At 37.8% G+C, this 20,133-nt stretch overlaps 1 protein-coding gene and 1 long non-coding RNA gene across 2 annotated transcripts in view; one reads left to right on the plus strand and one right to left on the minus strand.

Annotated features, from left to right (window-relative positions):
• Nucleotides 1-20,133, minus strand: part of LOC144616132 (uncharacterized) — a 24,103-nt gene continuing 3,970 nt past the window's right edge. The window contains exon 3 of the long non-coding RNA XR_013555117.2: nt 1-329. This is a non-coding gene — a long non-coding RNA (uncharacterized LOC144616132). The remainder of the gene's footprint in view (nt 330-20,133) is intronic.
• LOC132692991 (high mobility group nucleosome-binding domain-containing protein 4-like) lies at nt 16,191-17,182 on the plus strand. The gene is made up of 2 exons (XM_060655809.3): nt 16,191-16,360; nt 16,635-17,182. Exons 1-2 carry the CDS (start codon nt 16,191-16,193, stop codon nt 16,930-16,932), a joined length of 468 nt encoding a protein of 155 aa, XP_060511792.2. The 3' UTR covers nt 16,933-17,182.

A 20,133-nucleotide genomic window follows, 5' to 3' on the forward strand; every position in this document is an offset into this window, starting at 1 on the left:
GGGAAAGAGCCGGAGTGAGGAAGTATTTCTATGAATCCTGGTACAATTGGTCACATGAAAATTTGGAACCAATTACTGGCAAGGCAATAGAATAACTATGACTGGTTTAGACTAGCCATCTGGGGTGGATTAAATTTCAGAGTAATTATTTATACTCAGTAAGATTTAAGATATTGCTTTTGTTGGGATTTCCTTAGTTTCTCCTTAAATTGTCCATACGTTACTATAAGTTATAATTATTAAATGCTCATCTGTCTTGGTAAAGAGTTCTTTTTCTTCCCTCAAACCGTGAAGCCATAACTGAGGTACTACTGTTTTTCTTTGATAACCTGTAAGGAAATGGACATCTGATTAGTTGGCTTGTAAACCAACAGATAAAATGATGAAAACTGTCTAGGAGATAAATGAATTCATATTAACTATGGCATACACGTATTAAGCAGGTTTAGTCACATTTAATTCAGGATGATTGAGGTTCAGAATTAATGCTATAATTTCATACTATTGACCTCAAGACAGCAGGGGGTGGGTGAGGGGCATTGTGACCTTGTCTTAATTCTAGAAAGGCAGATAATAAAATTATACAGTGTCACTTGAGCTTATCTAGCATCACTGTAAAGACTACAAGAACTAAGCAGTGAGGGGTGATGAGAAGTAGTTAATTATCTCTGAGATTATAAATGGCAGGTTTTTAGGTGAAGAGTCACACTGTTTCTGTCCATCAGCAGGCCTGGGTGAATTGTGTCAAACTGTGTGACAGGAGAAGGCCTAAACCTTTCACTTGTGAAAGAAGAAAAGAGGTGGGTGCCTGGATGGCTCAGTCGGTTGAACATCTGACTTCTGCTCAGGTCGTGATCTCACAGTTCATGAGTTCCAGCCCCGTATCAGGTTCGCTGCTGTCAGCACAGAGTCTGCTTCTGGTCCTCTGTCCCCCTCTCTCTCTGCCCTCCCCTTTCTCAAAAATAAAAAAATAAAACAAATTAAATAAATAAATAAATAAAACAAAAAATATATATATATAATAAATAACATTAAAAATAAATAAATTAATTAAACATTAAAATAAATAAATAAAATAAATAAAAACATTAAAAAAGGAGTAAAGAGATTAAAGAAGCTCAATTCCCACCAAAGATCATGATTTCCAGGCACCTAAACTAGTTTGTATCTTCATTCCTGCCGAACAAAGGTATGACAGAGCTATGTACTATTAAACAGTGTATAATTCTTGAATGAAAGCACTGAAAAGAATTTTTTGAAGATTTTTCACACATGTTAAAGGGAAAATTCTAAAGTGAAAGAAAAATACAGTGAAATGTAAGGACCCCATTTTTCGCCTCGAATAATTGATTTCATTAGACATACACTTGTTGAAGTGCTTTTCAAACTTTTCTGATCATAACCCACAGTAAGATATACATTTACACAGACACACATAGACACACACAGACACACAGACACACAATTTTTTAGAACTGAAACAAAAACTCATGAACAATAGTTAAACTTTCTAAGTACCTCATAGTTCTTATTCCATTTCATTTAAAAATAAAGTGCTGATTGGGGCACCTGAGTGGCTCAGTGGGTTGAACATCTGACTCTTGATTTTGACTCGGCTCATGATCCCAGAGTTGTGAGATCAAGCTGTGAGTCTGGCTCTGTGATGAACATGGAGCCTGCTTAAGAGTCTCTCTCCCTCTGCCCCTCTCCCTCGCTTGCTCTCTGTCTCTCTCTCTCAAATTAAAAAAAAAAAAGTGCCGATTGACACCCAATAAGTTGATTTTATGACCTACTAACGGGGTCTGACCTGCAGTTTGAAAAACATTGTTGTAAGGTAAATGGATAAAGAATGTTCTGACTCCCTAACACAAATGATGCCTCTGCTCCTCCTTAACAGACAGCGGAGGGAAGGAGACTATTCCATAGACAATGGTGAGAAGTGGCTGGGCTGCTTAACCCCCACCTTTGATGTCCGAGTTTCACCTTCCCTTTGGGAGCTCATAATGCTGCCACCACCAAGCTGGCCTCAAGAAGACCTACTCCCTTTTAGCCTCTTGTCTAAGATAGAACTCTTCCCTGAACTTCCTGTGGCCTAGCTGTATCAGGTTGAAACATTTAAATAAGATTTTACCAAAGGCTGAGAGACAACAGAGGGAAATGAACACAAAGAGTAACTTGAGCCTAGACAATCATCTAATAAGATAACGCTCATTTATCTTCAGGTTTTACAGAGGTCATCTTTTCATTTCCTTCTGGGAGGGCCTTGAAATGAATTCTCAAGGAAACAACAGAGTGACTCCCAGTCAAGACCTCCAGTTCCCCTTCCAGACCTTGTAGTTTCTGGTTTCCTGTTCATTTCCCACCTCCTCTGATACTCAGCTCAGTGAAAGTCCAAATTTTTGGTTGAGGCTTTCACCCCCAACCTCAGGAGTATGAACTTGCTCTGTGGCTTTATCCTTCTCAGACTATAAGGAAACATCTTTACATTCTTAGAAGAGATATATATATAAACTCTTTTTGTGAGTACCCAAAGAACTGATTAAAATAAATATGTTTCATTTTCCAGAAAGCAAATGAATTTACCCTGGCCCTTCTTTTTTTTTTTTTTTTTTTAAGTGTTTATTTATTATTTTTGAGAGAGAGAGAGAGAGAGCATGAGCAGGGAAGGGCAGAGAGAAAGGGAGACACAGAATCCAAAGCAGGCTCCATGCTCTGAGCTGTCAGCACAGAACCCGTCATGGGGCTCGAACTCACAAACCTCAAGATCATGACCTGAGTCAAAGTCAGATGCTTAACCAACTGAGCCACCCAGGGGCCCCACCCTGGCCCTTCTGAAATATGATAAATTCAGACAGAAGAGGCATAATTAGAACAGCAAAAACACCATGCTTCTCAATTTTGGCTTTTTCCCCCCTTTTCCTTTTTTTTTTTTAATGTTTATTTCTTTTGAGAGAGAGAGAGAGCACAGGGGAAGGGCAGAGAGAAGGAGACAGAGAATCCCAAGTAGGCTGTCTGTTGTCAGTGCACAGCCTGAAGCAGGGCACAATCCTATTATGAACCCTGAGATCATGACCTGAGCTGAAATCAACAGTCAGATGCTTAACTGACTGAGCCACCCAGGCACCCCCACCTTTTTCCTTCTTAAGACACAGACTTTAGAGTTAAGTATGAAGTCCAATTCTTACCTTAAAGGACAAGTTTCTTATTCTCTCTGAACCCTAGTTTACTCATCCATAAGATGGACTAAGTAGTACTTGCTTTCCGGGATTGTTAAAAAAGAATTAAGGGGCACCTGGGTGGTTCAGTCGGTTAAGCATCCAGCTTCGGCTCAGGTCATGATCTCTTGGTCCGTGAGTTCAAGTCCCGATTCGGGCTCTGTGCCGATAGCTCAGAGCCTGGTGCCTGCTTCAGATTCTGTGTCTCCCTCTCTCTCTGCCCCTCCCCCTCTCACGCTCTGTCTCTCTCTCTCTCTCTCTCTCTCTCTCTCAAAAATAAATAAACATTTTAAAAAATTTAATTAAAAAAAAGAATTAAGTGAGCTAGTCCTAATATACGTATAATTCGCTCAGCAAATGATCAGTAAATAATAGCTGTTGCTTATCTTAGGTCTGTTGCAGACAGACTAAGAAAGCAAACATTGTCAACTCCTTGCTTAACAACAAAATCATTTCAGACTGCCTATTTCCTGGTCTGATGTTCTCCTTGGGGAATCTCTAGATATGCCTGTATCTAGAAGGATACTGCTGTGTGTCTTCTGGTCTGCTAACTCCTGCTACAACAGAAATTTGATTGTAAGTGTAGTGGATATAAAAAAAAAGACAAAGGGCAAATATAGGCATCCATATGTTTCTTTCTGTTCCTACCACACCCAACTTAAGGCCTCAAGAGTCTCTATTACAAGGAGTCTGTGCCTCCAGTCTACTTCCCACCAATAAAACTTGTAATGCCAGATGGATTTCCTAAAGCACAATTCTAATTGTGCCACTTTGATGCTCAATAAATTTTCTTGACTTCCAACAACTGGCCAAAGGAACTCTGAACTGTATATTTTGTTATTTGGTGTACCAGATGAAGTAAAAGACTCTAACTTGCTTTTGTGGTTTTTTGTTTTTTTTTAACATTTACTTATTTTTGTGAAACTGAGAGACAGAGCACGAGCAGGGGAGGGGCAAAGAGAGAAGGAGACACAGAATCCGAAGCAGGCTCCAGGCTCTGAACTGTCAGCACAGAGCCTGATGCGGGGCTCAAACCCACGAACCATGAGATCATGACCTGAGCTGAAGTTGAATGCTTAATGGACTGAGCTACCCCAGTGACCCATTGCTTTTATTAAAAAAAAAAAAAAAAAAAAAAATTTAAATTAAAAAACGCGTTTTTATTGTTGAAGTCAGTCTGCTTCTTCGTATTTGACATTTTTCTTTAAGTGGATGGTAGGTACATAAAAGTTTTATCTTTTTGTTATTATTATTGGGGTAAACAGTCCCCATTTCCCCTTCCCACCCCTATTCTTCCTGCCCTGGGGAACCACTAATCTGTTTTCTGTCCTTAAGGATTTGAAAGTGCTGCTTATTTCAATAAATGGAATCCTGTAGTATGTAGCCTTTTGTGTCTGGATTCCTTCACTTACAATAATGTTTACAAGGTTCATCTATGTCGTAGCATGTACCATTCTTTTTTATAGCTGAAAAATATTCCACTGTATGGATATACCAACTTTTGTTTATACACTTATCTGTTGGTAGACTATTCAGGTTATTTTCTCCTTTTGGCTACTGTGAATAGTGGGGAGTAGCTATGAGTACTTGTGAGCAAGATTTTGTTTGAACACCTGTTTTAAATTCTTTAGATTATATATCCAGGAGTGGAATTGCCAGGTCATATGGAAATTCTATATCTAACATTTTGGAAAACTGCCAATTTGTTTTGCAAAGTCACTACACCATTTTACATTCCCATTAAGTGTTTAAATGTTCTGATTTCTTTTTTTTTTTTAATTTTTTTTTTTTTACATTTACTTATTTTTGACAGAAAGAGAAAGAGCACAAGGGGGGGAAGGGCAGAGAGAGAGGGAGACACATAATCCAAAGCAGGCTCCAGGCTCCAGGCTCTGAGCTGTCAGCATAGAGCCCGACAGGGGGCTCAAACTCATGAACCGTGAGATCATGACTTGAGCCGAAGTCAGACGCTAACCGACTGAGCCACCCAGGCGCCCTTAAATGTTCTGATTTCTTAACACCTTCATCAACATTTGTGATTCCCTGACTTTTTTGTTATAGCCATAATAGTGGGTGAGAGATTTTGATTTACATTTCCCTAATGATTACTGATGTCATTGAGTTTTACATGTATTTTTTGGCCATTTGTTTTTTGTTTTTTGGGTTTTTTTTTTTTTTTGAGAAATGTCTACTCAGATCTTTGGCCTATTTCTAATTGGGTTATTTGTCTTTTAGTATTGACTTGTTAGCATTCTTTATGTATTCTATATACAAATCCTATGTTCGATATATGAGTCATCAATATTTTCTTCCATTCTGTGGATTCTCTTTTTACTTAATGGTGTCATTTAAAGCAGAAAGGTTTTTAATTGTGATGAAGCCCAATTTATCTATTTTTTTCTTTTTTTGTTTGTGCTTCTGGTGTCATATCTAAGAACCAATTGACAAATTGGATGTCAATAAGACTTATCTCCATTTTTTTAATATTTATTTTTGAGAAAGAGAAACAGAGTGCAAGAGGGGGTGGGGCAGAGAGAGAGAGACACAGAATCTGAAGCAGGCTCCAGGCTCTGAGCTGTCAGCAGAGAGTCCAATGTGGAGCTCGAACTCACCAACTGCGAGATCATGACCTGAGCCGAAGTCAGAAGCTCAAGAGACTCAGCCACCCAGGTGCCCCCCCACCATTTTTTTTTTTAAATGTTTCATCATTTTAGCTGTTGAATTCAGGTTGTTGGTCCATTTTGAATTAATTTTTATATACAGTCTGAGATAGGCCAACTTCATTCTTTCACACGTAACTATCCAGTTGTCCAACATCATTTATTGAAAAGATTCTTCTTTCTCCATTGAATGGCCTTGGCATTCTTGTCAAAAATCAGTTGACTATAGACAGATGGGTTTACTTTTGTATGTATTTATTTTGTACTTCTTTTATTAAATTTATTCCTCTTTTAAGATTTTATTTTTAAGTAATTTTAAGTATACCCAATGTGGGACTTGAACTCATAACCCCGACATCAGAGTCACATGCTCCACTGACTGAGCCAGCCAGGTGCCCCTCATTAAATTTATTGCTAACTATTTTATTCTTTTTTATATTATTGTAAATAGAATTTGCTTTAAGTGGGCTCTACACCCAACACAGGGCTTGAACCACAACCCTGAGATCAAGAGTTGCACTCTCTACCAACTAAGTCAGCCCTGTGCCCTTTAAAATAGAATTTTCTTAATTTCATTTTCTGAGTATTTTTTGCTAGTGTCTAAAAATACAATTGATTTTTATATATTGCTCTTGTATCCTTCAGCCTTACTGTATTAGTTTATGAGCTCAAACAGGTTTTTTTGGTGGATTTTTTTATTATCTATATACAAGATTATATCATCTGTGAATATAGTTTTACTTCTTCCTTTCCAATCTGGATGCCTTTTATTTCTTTTTCTTGCCTAATTTCCTGCTAGAACATTCAATATAATGTTGAATGGAAGTAGCAAAAGTAGTCATGCTTGTCTTGTTTGCTGTGGGGTTTCATAGTTGCTTTTTTTTAAAGCATCTTTTTAAAAAATTAATTCGTTGATTTTTTTTTTTTTTAGTAATCTCTGCACCCAATGTGGGGCTCAAACTCATGATCCTAAGATCAAGAGTCGTATGCTCTTCTGACTGAGTCAACCAGGTGCCCCCATAGATGCTTTTTATCAAGTTGAGGAAGTTTCTTTCTATTCCTAGTCTGTTAACTGTTTTTATTATGAAAGGGTATTGGATTTTGTCAATTTTTTTTTGCATCCATTAAATTACCATGTGGGGTTTTTTTCCCTTTTAATTGTGTGGATATGGTGTATAACATTTATTGATTTTTGGATATTAAATCAATCTCACTTTCCTGAAATATATCCCATTTGTTCATGGTGTATAATTCTTTGCATATGTTATTGAATCTGATTTGCTAGTATTTTGTTGAGGTTTTATTTGTTCAAATTCATAAGACATAATGAGTTTTGGCTTTTTTGTGTGTGACATTTTTGTCTAGTTTTGTTATCGAGGTACTAATAGCTTAATAGAATGAGTTAGGAAATGTTCCCTCATCTATTTTTTTGTAAGCGTTTGTGAAGAATTGGTAATTAATTCTTGAAATGTTTGGTAGAATTTGCTAGTTAAGTCATCTGAACTTTTCTTCATGGGTAGATCTTTTTATTACTAACATTTTTATGTGCCTATTAAGACTGTGTTTCTTAAATCAGCTTTCGGTATTTTGTTTCTTTATAGAAATTTCTCCATCTAAATTATCTAACTTATTGGCATACAATTGTTCATAGTATTCCTCCATAATCCTTTTTATATCTGTAAGGTCAACAATAATGTTCCCTATTCATTTCTGATTCCAGGAATTTAAGTCTTTCTATTTTTACCTTGGTCAATCTAGCTAAAGGCTTGTCAATTTTTTGGTCTTGTCAAAGGACCAGTTTTTGTTTTGTTTTTATTTTTATCATTTTCCTATTCTCTATTTCATTCATTTCCTCTTTAATCTTTATTTCCTTCCATCTGCTTGCTTACAATTTAGTTTGCTCTTCTTTTACTTGTGTCTCAACGTGGAAGGTCAAGTTACTGGTTAAAGATCTTTCTTCTTTTTTAACATTGGCATTTTCAGCTGTAAATTATCTTCTAAGCACTGCTTTAGCTGCACCCCATAAGTTTCATTTGTGCTTTCATTTTCATTCATCTCAAGTATTTTCTAATTTCCCTTTTGCTTTCTCCTTTGACCCTTTCAGTATTTAGGAGTGCATTGTTTAACTTCAACATACTTGCAAGTTTCCCCAAATTCTGTTAATGGATTTCGAATTTCATTCCATTCTTACTGGAAAACAAACTTTGTATTATTTCTATCCTCTTATATGTATTTGTTTGTTTTTATGGCTTAGCATATGGTCTGTCCCGGAGAATTTCCCATGTGTACTTGAAAAGATTGTGTATTCTGCTATTGTTGGGTGGAGGGCTCTATAGAAGTCCATTAGACCTAGTTTGTTTATAGCATTGTTCAAGTCTTCTGTTTTCTGGCTGGCCTATCCAATTGCTCTATCCATTTCTGAAAGCGGAGTATTGACGTCTCCCACCATTATTGTACACTATTTCTCCCCTCATTTCTGTCAGTTTTTGCTTAATGTATTTTGATGATCTGTTGTCAAATGTATATGTCAAATGCCTATAGTTGTTATAGCTTCTTGACAGATTAACCCATTTATCATTATGAAATGTCCCTCTTAATCTCTAAAAAGATTCTCTGTTAATAGGCCTTAAGTCTATTTTGTCTGACATTAGTACAATCACTCCAACTTTATTTTGTTGTTTGCATGATATACCCTTTCCATTCTTTTACTTTCTATTTGTATATTGGAATCTAAAATGTGTCTCCTGTTGACAGTATATAGTTGGATTTTTTCAAAATCCAGTCTGACAATGTTCCATTCACATGTAATGTTATTAGATTGGATTTACACTTGCCATTTTAATTTTGTTTTCTATGCCTTGTGTGGTTTTGTTCCTCTAATTTATTTTTTACTGTGTGTTTCAAGAGGGGTAACCTGAGTTACTTCCTAGCCAGTGTATCCTGGGTTTCCAACACAATGCTGAATTTAGCATGAGAGATAATAGGTGATAAATATGTCAGAGTCTGGCCTAGTGGTTCTTAAAACATGGACTCCACACCAGCAGAATCCACAGCACTTGGGAATTTGTTAGAGGAAAAAAGTTAATTGCTGTGCTCAAACTTGGGTTTGAATCCCAGCTCCACACTCACAGCTGTGATTTGGGGCAGGTCACTAAACCACTGAGTCTTATTTCCTCCAACAATCTTACCCTACAGTGCTGTGAGGGCTAAAAGAGATTAGCAAGGTAATGTAAGTAACTCTACTACTAGATCAGGACTTTCTTAATGTTAATATTCTTTCCCATCGTTCTAATAAAATAAAAGCATCTACTGTTTTCTCAGTATTTTCAGTATGTAACTACCAGGGACTTAAATTATTTAAACCACTTCTCATTTCAGCAACTGTTAAGAAGGAAAAATGCAGAAATAGGAATAGGAATAGAAAACATGAGGTTGTTTGGTAGTTTACCAGAGAAAAAGAGAAATCTAGTCTGAGCTCATCTTTCAAAGTGCTCAGAAAAATTAGATAGCAATTTAAATACCACCCTGGATACTGGTATATGCTCAAGGCCTGGAATTACAGCAATTAAAACAAATCACTGTTCTCTGTACTTTTTTTACTTTTACTGACAGCATGGCAATAATCCTGTGTGGTGGACAGGGCAGGTATTACTATCTCCATTTTACAGGGACTTACAGCTCAGAGGGATTAAGCGCCTTGTCTGTGATTACATGACTAGATCGTGGGGAAGTTGGGATTGAAGCCATGTCAGTTAATTGCAAATATCATAATATCACAACTTTTGAGAAGGCCTCAAAATAACCTACTGAGAGGATATAGAGGTCACTATGTATCTACATAATACTACTGAATAAATAAATATCTGATTTATAAGTAAAAATGTTGTTGCAATAAATACGACTGCAAATATCCTATTTAAGAGGATCTCCATACTATTTAAGAAGAGATTCTGTGCTATGTGCAACACTGATTTTTGGAGTAGAAGGTAGGAAGTGTGTATGTGAATATTTATTCTGACTAAAAGTTTAAACAACATGCACAATGTTTTTGAAGTCTTTGTAATTTGATTTGACTATATGGGTTTCATGGTAATATACACATTGCTGTTTTAGTGTACCATTTGAAAGTGTCATTGTGTGGAATGCATATATAGATTAGGTAACGTTCAAGTACACAAGACTTACATTATTCACTCTCTATAGCATACTAAAATTTTTGAGGGAAGATCCTAGGTTTCTCCCCCCAATTTCACTGTGCCCACCACTAATGAGTGAACAGACACATAAATGAGTAAACAAATGCATTTTCTTTAAAATCATCCTTTGTTTACTCCCTATTTTGTCAAAAGTACCCTACTCTATTTCTGACCCTTGACGTCTCTATTGTCTCCTGTTAGTCAAAATATTTCCACCCAGGCCCAGACTCAATTCTTTCTGGAATCAAATCCTTTCTTCCCCAGACCACTGCTTTATCCCAAGTGACAGATCAAAGTGATTCTCAATAGTAATTTGTATCCTATGTTAGGGTCCCCTGAGCTGCTCACATGAATTTGCTTATCAACATTTTCAGTACTCTACTCATTTCTTATGAACCAAGCTTCTAATCAAAATCAGCACATTCAAGATTCTTTCTGGTGCTTCCCTTTTCCAAAGTCTTTTATTTCTGCAGCTCCTTTCAGGCATTCATTACAGTGTTGCACATTTTATTATTACTTTATTTTTTTAAGTGTATTTATTTATTTTTAGTACTCTCAACACCCAATGTGGGCCTCGAACTCATGACCCTGAGATCAAGAATTGCATGTTTTTGTAACTGAGCCAGCCAGGTAGCCCAAGTGTTCCACAATTTAATAGAGAGCCGAATTTTGTGATTAGCCAGTTAAGAAAAAAAATGAAGTCTGTACAATTTTTAAGGTATTTATTTAGTTTATTTATTTATTTTTAAGAGAGAAAGTAAGCAGGGGAGGGGCAGGGAGAGAGGAGAGGTAGAATCCCAAGTAGGTGCCACACTGTCAGCACAAACCTGATGTGAGGCTGGAACTCTCCAACTGCAAGATCATGACTTGAGCTGAAATCTAGAGTCAGCTGCTTAACCAACTGAGCCACCCAGGTGCCCCTATGCAATTTTTTTTTTTAAGTAGGCTGTACGCCCACTGTAGGGCTTGGACTCAAGACCCCAAGATCTTGATCTTGCAAGATCTATTGACTGAGACAGTCAGGAACTCTGATACAATTCTTATTGATGTGTTGTAAATGTATTGCTAATGAATGGCTGTTGGAAATAAATTCCCTTTTTGGGAAAGAAGGTGAGGGCAATGAGAAAAAAAGGAAAAAATTTTCTTGAGTATTGACTTTCTTGAGGTATGTATTTAATTTTCACAAAACCCTTATAAGTAAGGCAGACAGAAACTAGTAGTTCCTAAATATCCATTCTTCCCTTCTTGAAAAGTAATAAAATTTTTGGTGGGCACATGGCTGTACAGCTAATATTTATAGTTCCTAGCCTCTCTTGCAGCTATGAACAACAAAGTGATATGAGCAGAATGGAGGTGTAGAGCTTGTGGATGGTATTCTGCAAGGTAACAAATGTGTCCTCCTCCTTGCTTTTCTCGCTCCTTACTTGAGTAAATGTTGATTTTTTGACTGGGACCACATGAACGAGAGTAGCACATTATGGCTGGTATAGCAATAAGACTGATGTGAGAGCATTGAAATCTAAGTCCCCAACACTGTGGAGCCTATGCATCAGCCCTGGACTGTATACACTGAGACATTCTCATAAGTAAGAAATCATTTCTACTAGTGGTGCCTGGGTGGCTCAGTCGGTTAAGCACCCAGCTCTTCGTTTCGGCTCAGCTCATGATCTCCCAGGTACATGAGTTCTAGCCTTGCATCAGGCTCTGCACTGACAGTGTGGAGCCTGCTTGAAATTCTCTCTCTCTGCCTCTCTCTCAGCCCCAACCCTGCTCACATGCTCACTCTCTCTCTCTCTCAAAATAAATAGACTTAAAAAATTAATTTCTACCTTGTTTATGCCACTATTATTTAAGTCTTTGTTATGGTTTCTGAACCAGAGTTGCTTAACTCCCTGTGCGATCTATGTGAGTGGAGCTCCCTGGAGTTGTGCAACATGGTGGCATTGAATTGAACTTCCAACTAATAGAATAAGGACACAAATTCAGAAAGATTAAAAACTTTTCTGAAGTCAAACTACTACATGATAAGGTGAAAATGAACCCAGGTCTGTATGATACCAAATAGTGACAATAATAGATACCAGCCCTCGATTTTCACTTTGTGAAATGTTGTTGACCAGAAGGAAAGCTCTATCACTTGTATTCTTACAGTGGTTTCAATTCCCACTCAAAATAGCAACAATAATTGTGTGGGTATCAAAAAAAGAAGTGGGGGTCTTCTGGATGTGTGCTCTTCTTAGTACTAACAATGGTAATAGGGAATCTAGTTTGTACCACGGTATTTTTATAATGACATTAATATCACTGTGTACAGGTGTAATCTCAGCTTTCCTACTCACCTCTCTTGCTCCGCTTCCTGGAACAAGTTCCTTCCTTGTATCTGCCATCCACAACAAACCATATAAACCATGTGAGCAGGGCATATGACCCCAACAAGAACACACTTGAAATTTAACAAGATTACAGATAGAGAGGTATTGCAAGAGTGTGTGACTGGGCAGCTGATATTTATATTGAAGAAAAAGAGAAAAGGAGAGTTAATAGTTACTGAATGTCTCCCACATGCTAAGCCCTGTGGTAGGCTTCTAATACATATTGTGTCACTTCAACTTTGCTATAACCCAGGGAGGTAGGTATTGTTTCCACTTAGCTGTGACAAAACAAAGACAGTATAAAGGCATATGCTGGCTGGCTGACAGAGCAGTGATTTGAAGCCAGGTCTGAGTAAAAAATCCATGTTCTTTCCACTACACCTCGCTGCCTTTAGATGCCTTAAAGTCCTGGGGCACCTGGCTGGCTCAGTCAGCAGAGCATGACTCTTGATCTTGGGGTTTTGAGTTTGAGCCCCACTTTGGGTGTAGACATTACTTAAAAATAATTTTTAAAAAATATTTAAAGTCCTTTCAAAAATAATTTTCTCATTTTTAAATACATCATCCCCTTTATATAACTCTGCAGATTGTTTTGGGACTATTAAGAAATTTGCCAGGGGGGGCACCTGGATGGCTCAGTCGGTTAAGTGCCCGACTTTGGCTCAGGTCATGATCTCATGGTCTATGGGTTCAAGCCCTGCTTCAGGATCTGTGCTGACAGCTCAGAGCCTGGAACCTGCTTTGGATTCTTTGGACTCTGTGTTTCTCTCTCTCAAAAATAAACATACACACATACATACATACATAAAAGAAATTTACCAGGCTTTAATATGTTTGGCCTGTCCAATAAAATATTTGATAAGATTCAGAAAATCCAGTGGATCCTTGGTTGTAATGTAACAAAAGGTGCCAGTTGGCAACAAGGTACGGAGCTTACGTCAGAATGCAAATCAGCATACTACTTCCTTAAGAGACAAAGTTTCACTATGGAAGGAAAAGCCAGCTGAATAGTGTGTTTAGTGACACAGTTGATTTCATTCTGTCAAAAACTCCTTATCTCATTGCCAACTGATAATATTTGTTGACTGGTAATCATTCTGATGACTGCATTTGGGGAAGCACTAGTGTAGAGTACATTTCAATAATCCCACCTACAATGCAATGAGACTTCATTATTATACACTATTTTCACTTTGTAAATAGAAAAGCAAGAAGAAAGTGATCTTTTCAAAGAAAATAGGTAATCTTCTCTAACCTAAAAATATTAACCAGGATTTATCCATTAGTTGAGTCATTCATTTATTCACTCAAGACTAGTATACAAAGAAAGATACTTAGGACAGAGTCTGCCTTCTGCTCAGAGGGGGTAGGATAGTTAAGCACCAATTTGATAAAATTATTATTATACAATGTGATTATCCTTGATTCCTCTTTTTCTTCCCACACAAAATTCATGAGCAAATTCTGTTGGTTCTTATCTTCAAAATATAACCAGAATTTTCAGTTGTATCCCTTTGCCCAGGACAACTGCATTTCACTACTCCAGAGGATGTTATTTACATGTTAATCTCCATAAATGGGGCCCTGTTTCCACCACTCTCCACACTCTGCACTTCCTTCGCAATCTCCCTAAACCAAGCCACCACCATCTCTTTTTATCTATTCTTGCTCTACTACATTGTATTGTCCACACAACAGCTAGAGTGTCCCTCCACTGCTCCAAAACCTCCAGTGGATTCTTAGCCTATTCAGAAAAACATCCATAGTCCTCACTGTAGCCTGCAAGCCCCAAATTATCTCAAGCAGGCAACAAAGTCATTTTCTTAAATGATAGGGGATAGGACTGAACTGGGGATGGGAGGAGCGTGGTGAGGGAAGGGAATGGTCAGGTACTGAAAGGCAGGGGAAAGGTAGCTGACAGGTAAAACGACTGACAGAGACCCCAAGAACCCAAGTGAGATGTGATACCATTAATTTCTGATAGTTCCAGCCTGAAATGTGCAGGCTAGAACTGTTAGATATTAGATAATCTCTATTAGATAATTTCTAATCATGCTATGAAGGTAAGGGTAAATGTAAGGTTAGTGAAAATGCATGTCAGTTTTTGGTGCAAAACAAATTCTCCCAACACTCCATGACTTAAAACAACAAATACGTATTATTTCTCATGATTCTAAAGTTTTTAAATTTATTTTGAGAGAGCGTGAGTGGGAGAGGGGCAGAGAGAGAGCATCCCAAGCAGGCTCTGCACTGTCAGTGTGAGCCTGACGCAGGGCTTGAATCCATGAACCATGAGATGGTGGCCTGAGTTATAAAACCAAGAGTCAGATGCTTAACTGACTGAGTTACCCAGGAGCCCCTATATCTTGTGATTCTAAATGTCAGCAGGTGGTTCTGTTCTAGGCCAGCTCAGTTGGATGAAATGGTCTAGAACTGCCTTATTCAAATACCTGATAGTTGGCAGACTGGTTGTTCTGGAGAGACCTCAGCTCTATTTATTTCTACTTTAAAAGATCTCTCATTCCCCAGCCAGCTAGCTCAGGCTTCTAAGTGAACTCATTGTTCTAAAGAGCAGATGGCAAGATCTGTATGTGCCAGCATTTTTTCAGTCATTACTTGAGTCATAGTTGCTAATGTCCCTTGACCAAAGCAAGTCACATGATCAAACCCAGAATCAGTGAAGGAGGGACTGAATAAGGTCAATACAGGGAGGAGTGAAAAAACTGGGATGCGTACAACCACAGAAGGTAGATAGAGTACTGAACTAGGCTTAGGGTTTTCTGGGAAGGGTCAGACAGGGGTAAGCCTACAAGGAAGTATAGAGTTTGGTGAGGAAGTTTGTTGCTCAGATGAGCAATTACAAGCTGCAGCTGAGAGGAAAAGGAAATGAGATCAGGAAGTGTTTAGACACTGGGAGAAAGTGATGTTAAATGATCCTGGAACCCATTGCAGTATCTGTGGGGATCATTCGCATGCCAAGAAGCAATTCTCAGACACCAGTTGGATGTCCTACAGTTGAACACAATTCCGACACTGTCTACCCATAGATAGATTCAGATCTTACAGGTGAAGTGCCCAGTCCTTCAAGACTGCCGCCCCCCTTCAAATGCTAATTGCCAAGTCCAGGTTGTCACCTGTTTCTGGCTGACTATGGCTCTGAGCTCCCAAAAGCCCCCTCCTTGGGTTCAATTAAATTTGCTAGAGTGGCTCACAGAACTCCAGAAAACATTTTACTTGCTTTACTAAGTTAATAAGTTAACTTTACTTACATTTAGATTACTGATTTATTATAAAAGGATATAACTCAGAACAGCCAGATGGAGGAGATGCATAGGCAGGGTATGGGGAAAGGGTGTAAAACTTCCATGCTCTCTCCAAACATACCTATCTCCCCACATCTCCATGTCTTCACAAACCTAGGTTTTTAAAGAGGCTTCATTACATAGGTATGATCAATTACTGACCATTGGTGATTGAACTCAACCTCCAGCCCATCTCCCTACAGGAAGGTCAGGGGGATGGGATGGAAAACTCCAACATTATAATTACATGGTTGGTTTTTCTGGAAACCAGCCCCTATCCTTAGGTGCTTCCAAATGTCACTATAAACAAAATTAGACACCTTTACTAATCTCATCACCTAGGAAATTCCAAATGTTTTGGGAGATCTGTACCAGCAACCCAGATGAAGATGAAATATATCTATTTCTTATTATACATCTCAGTATCACAGATGTATTAAAGAGAATGAAGTTCTACATGAGAAAGGACAGCTGTGTTGGTAGCAGTGGGGAGAGAGCTGGGAGGATCAAAGAGAGAATGATATTTAATTATAAGACTATAGCCCATGCCAGCCCTGCCCCAGCTGAAGGCACCTGTGAGGTGGAAAGCAGCTGGGAGCCCACACCTCTCAGAGGGTGTGGTACTTGGGTCTCTGGAGAGTCAGCCGGTGGTCTCCTGATAAGTTTCCTTTTTTTTTTTTAAGTCTTTTTTTTTTTTTTTAAGTAGGTTTCACACCCAGTGTGAAGCCCAGCACAGGGCTTGAACTCACAACCCTGAAATCAAGACCTGAGCTGAGATCAAGCGTTGGACTCTCAGCCAACCGAGCCACCCAGGCACCCCTTTTAAAGAAATCTTTCTAGGAGCAGCATGAGGAAGACAACCACCACCCCTCTCCCTGGACTGACAAAGCCACCTGCCAACTACTGCTGCCACCAGGACCAAGAGAAAGGCAAAAGGAGATCCTAAAGGTGACAAGGTGAAGGTGAAGGATGAGCCACAGAGTAGATCGGCACAGTTGTCTGCTAACCCTGCTCCTCCAAAACCAGAACCCAGGCCTAAAAAGTCTGCTGTAAAGAAAGGAGAGAAGTTGCCCAAAGGGAGAAAGGGGAAAGCAGATGGTGGCAAGGATGGGAGCAATGCTGCAAAGAACCTAGATGCTTCCACAGTCCAGTCACAGAAAGCAGAACACACTGGGAATACCAAGTGAAGTGTACGTTTTTGATAGCTCTGTGCTTCTAGTGCTCTGTGCTACTGTTTCAAATACTATTTTTCTTCAGTCAGGTTTTATGAAAACGTAGAATTTGGTTTTTTCTTTCAAACTGATGTTGTTAGCATACAAGACACATTGTTGTTGTCTTTTGTGAAAGGTGTAAATACCACTAATACAATGTCTCAGAAGCCAGATTGAAATGGGGGATCTTCTATCCTCGTTTTGTTTTTTTTGTTTTTTGGTTTTTTTTTTTAAGATTATTCTTGGTTCCCGGGGGAAGATTTTCTGACATTCACACATGTCTTTGGCTTAGAAGCCTTACAGCATAGGGAAGCAAAACTTCATGTCTTCTTTCCTGATGCCATCAGCACATATGCTTGACTTCCTGAAGTAGTTATGATATGGCTTTGGAACCCCTAAAATCCTGTGTCAGGTACTCAGGCTTTTGGGTGAAAACATCAAGATGGTGTTGCTCAAAAGACCCAAGATTCCTGTTTGTAGTTTGCAGATCATCCCATTGATAATCTTGGAGTTTTTAGTACGTTTCCTTCATGTCAGAGTTGACCTGTGAAAAGATCTTATTACATGCCTCATGGAAAATATCCACCAATTCTGAGAACCGTGCCTGTTCAAAACAGCAACAGAAGACTGTTGACTTTTGGGGGAGCAGAGTTTGAAAGGTGTCATGGCTTGTCAACCATGTCCTTCTGGAAGTAACAGGTTTTGAAAAGTATCTTATAAAGCTGAATATAAATTAGGTTGGTGGTAGGGAGTTCATTTCCTACCCAAAGTCATAGAGATATTCTTTACTGAATTGTAAACATTTTATAGTTTTGCTTTTCACATTTGTCTTTAGTCTTCCCTGATTTTTGTGAAAAATATGAGATAGAAGTTTAATATAATACTTTCCCCATATGGATAAGTGGTGGTTATCCCAGCACCATTTGCCGGGTAGTTAATTATTTCCCCACTTATCTCTAACACCAGATCTTTCATAAATGAAGTCTGTGTGTGTGTGTGTGTGTGTGTGTATCTGTTGATGGTTTCTATTCTGACTCACTGGCCAATTTGTCTAACCTTGGGGCAATACTATACCATCCTGTATAACTTTAGAAAATGGTCTCTTTTTTTTTTTTTTTTTAAGTTTATTTGTTTATTTTGAGAGAGAGAAAGTGCAAGTGAGGGAGGGGCAAAGAGAGAGGAAGAGAGAGAGAATTCCAAGGGCTTGAATTCATGAACTATGAGATCATGACCTGAGCTGAGGTCAGACACCTAACCGACTGAGCCACCCAGGCACCCCTAGAAAATGGCCTTGATATCTCAGGGCAAATCCTACCTCCAGCTCCAAAAAAATCACCAAATTTTTCTTACTTAGGAATACCTTTGCTATTCTTAGCCATTTGCTCTTCTGTACAACTTTTAGAATTAGATTGATAAGTTCTAAAACAAAACAAAAATGTTGGAATTTTTATTGGATTTGTATTGAATTTATAGAGTAATTACAAGGTTGAGTCTTCTAATTCATGGACATGATATAGCTCTATTTATTTTGCCTTTTCAAATACCTCTCAATAAAGTTTTATAATTTTCTCAAAAAAAGAAAAGAAAACAAAAACTATAAGACTACAGGATTGGCAAATTAAAAACTTCAAAAAAAGCAAACACTGGGATATTTCATAAATAATGTTCACTTTAGGGGCACCTGACTGGCTCAATCAGTAGAGCATGTGACTCTAGATCTTGGGATTGAGAGTTCAAGCCCCATGTTTGGTATAGAGATCACTTAAAAATAAAACCTTTAAAAAAATAATATTCACTTTAGAAATTATATTTTTAATTTTTTAACAGCAGCTTTTTCAGATACAACTCTCATACTATAAAATTCCCCGTTTAAGATATACAATTAAATTTTTTTCAGTAAATTCATAGTTGTGCAACCATCACCAATGTTACTATTTTTTAATTTTTTAAAAATAGGCTCCATACCCAATGTGGGGCTTGAACTCATGACCCTGAGATTAAATGTTGTATACTCTACTGACTGAGTCAGACAGGTGCCCCATCAACATGTTATTTTTATACCTATTTTTAAATTATTCACTTTATACTTAATGTCATAGGAAACTTGACAAACACAGAAGAAAAAAGTAGTGCCACTTTAGTACAACTATGTTGATTTCCTGAGTCTGATATAGATGGGCTCACCAAATAACCTGGGAAATTTTAAGTTGGTAAGTTTTTTTGTATTTGATGTCTTTTTTTTTTACTGCCTTTTGCCTTTTACATAGTTATAGTCAAGATGTATATAAATTTTGTATCCTGCATTGCCACTTGATCATAAGCATTTTCCACTTGTCTAAACGATGTTCATACTTATGATTTATAATGGCTGCATAACAATATAGCAAATGGATGTATCATAATTTACATAACTATTTTCTTATTTTAAAGCATTTAGGCTATTTCTAATCATCTAATTTTATGATTAAGACTCTGAATAAAATCTTTACACATATAGGTTTTTCCCAGTTTTGAATTATTTCCTTATGATATGTTTCCAGGACACTGAGGGCTTTTGAATCACATTGACAAATGACTTTTCAAATGGCTTATAATTGTAAAATACCAACAAGTATGAACGAGAGAGCACCAGTTTCACTGCACTGTGGTTAGGATTTAGTAATATTTAAGCATTTAAGATAATGTCATCAGTAAAAAGAAACAAATTTGCATTTATTTCATCAAGATGAACAGAATGGAGACTTTTAAAATTTAGGATAACAAAGAAAGATTTCCTCAAATTTCTTCATCTATGGAAGAAATTTCTAACCATTTTAAATAAATAACCCGCTATTCCCCAAGCTCGCAAACCAAAACTCTATTAAAATGCTATTCTTTTTAATAGCGAATTACTTGTTCAAACAGGAGGGGTGGGGGGAGAGAAATAAACAAGATAAACAAATAACAAGCTAAACATATTTCTCAGTTCCAGGAAACTGAAACATTTACTTGGACAGCCACCCTGGGTAACAGAGACATAAATCCAATCCCAGGGTCCACAGAATGTGTGAAGTCTAACAGGAGATTCTCCCCTCAACATACTGTGACCTCAAAGAGCTAAACCATTAAGAGCTGAATCTAGTAGGACATCTACAAGGAATTATAGCTGGGTTTTTACCTCCTGGGTTGCCCAGGAAG

This window comes from Panthera onca, chromosome B1 (assembly GCF_046562875.1).
Source record: "Panthera onca isolate mPanOnc1 chromosome B1, mPanOnc1 haplotype 2, whole genome shotgun sequence".
In the NCBI taxonomy this organism is placed as follows: Eukaryota; Metazoa; Chordata; class Mammalia; order Carnivora; family Felidae; genus Panthera; species Panthera onca.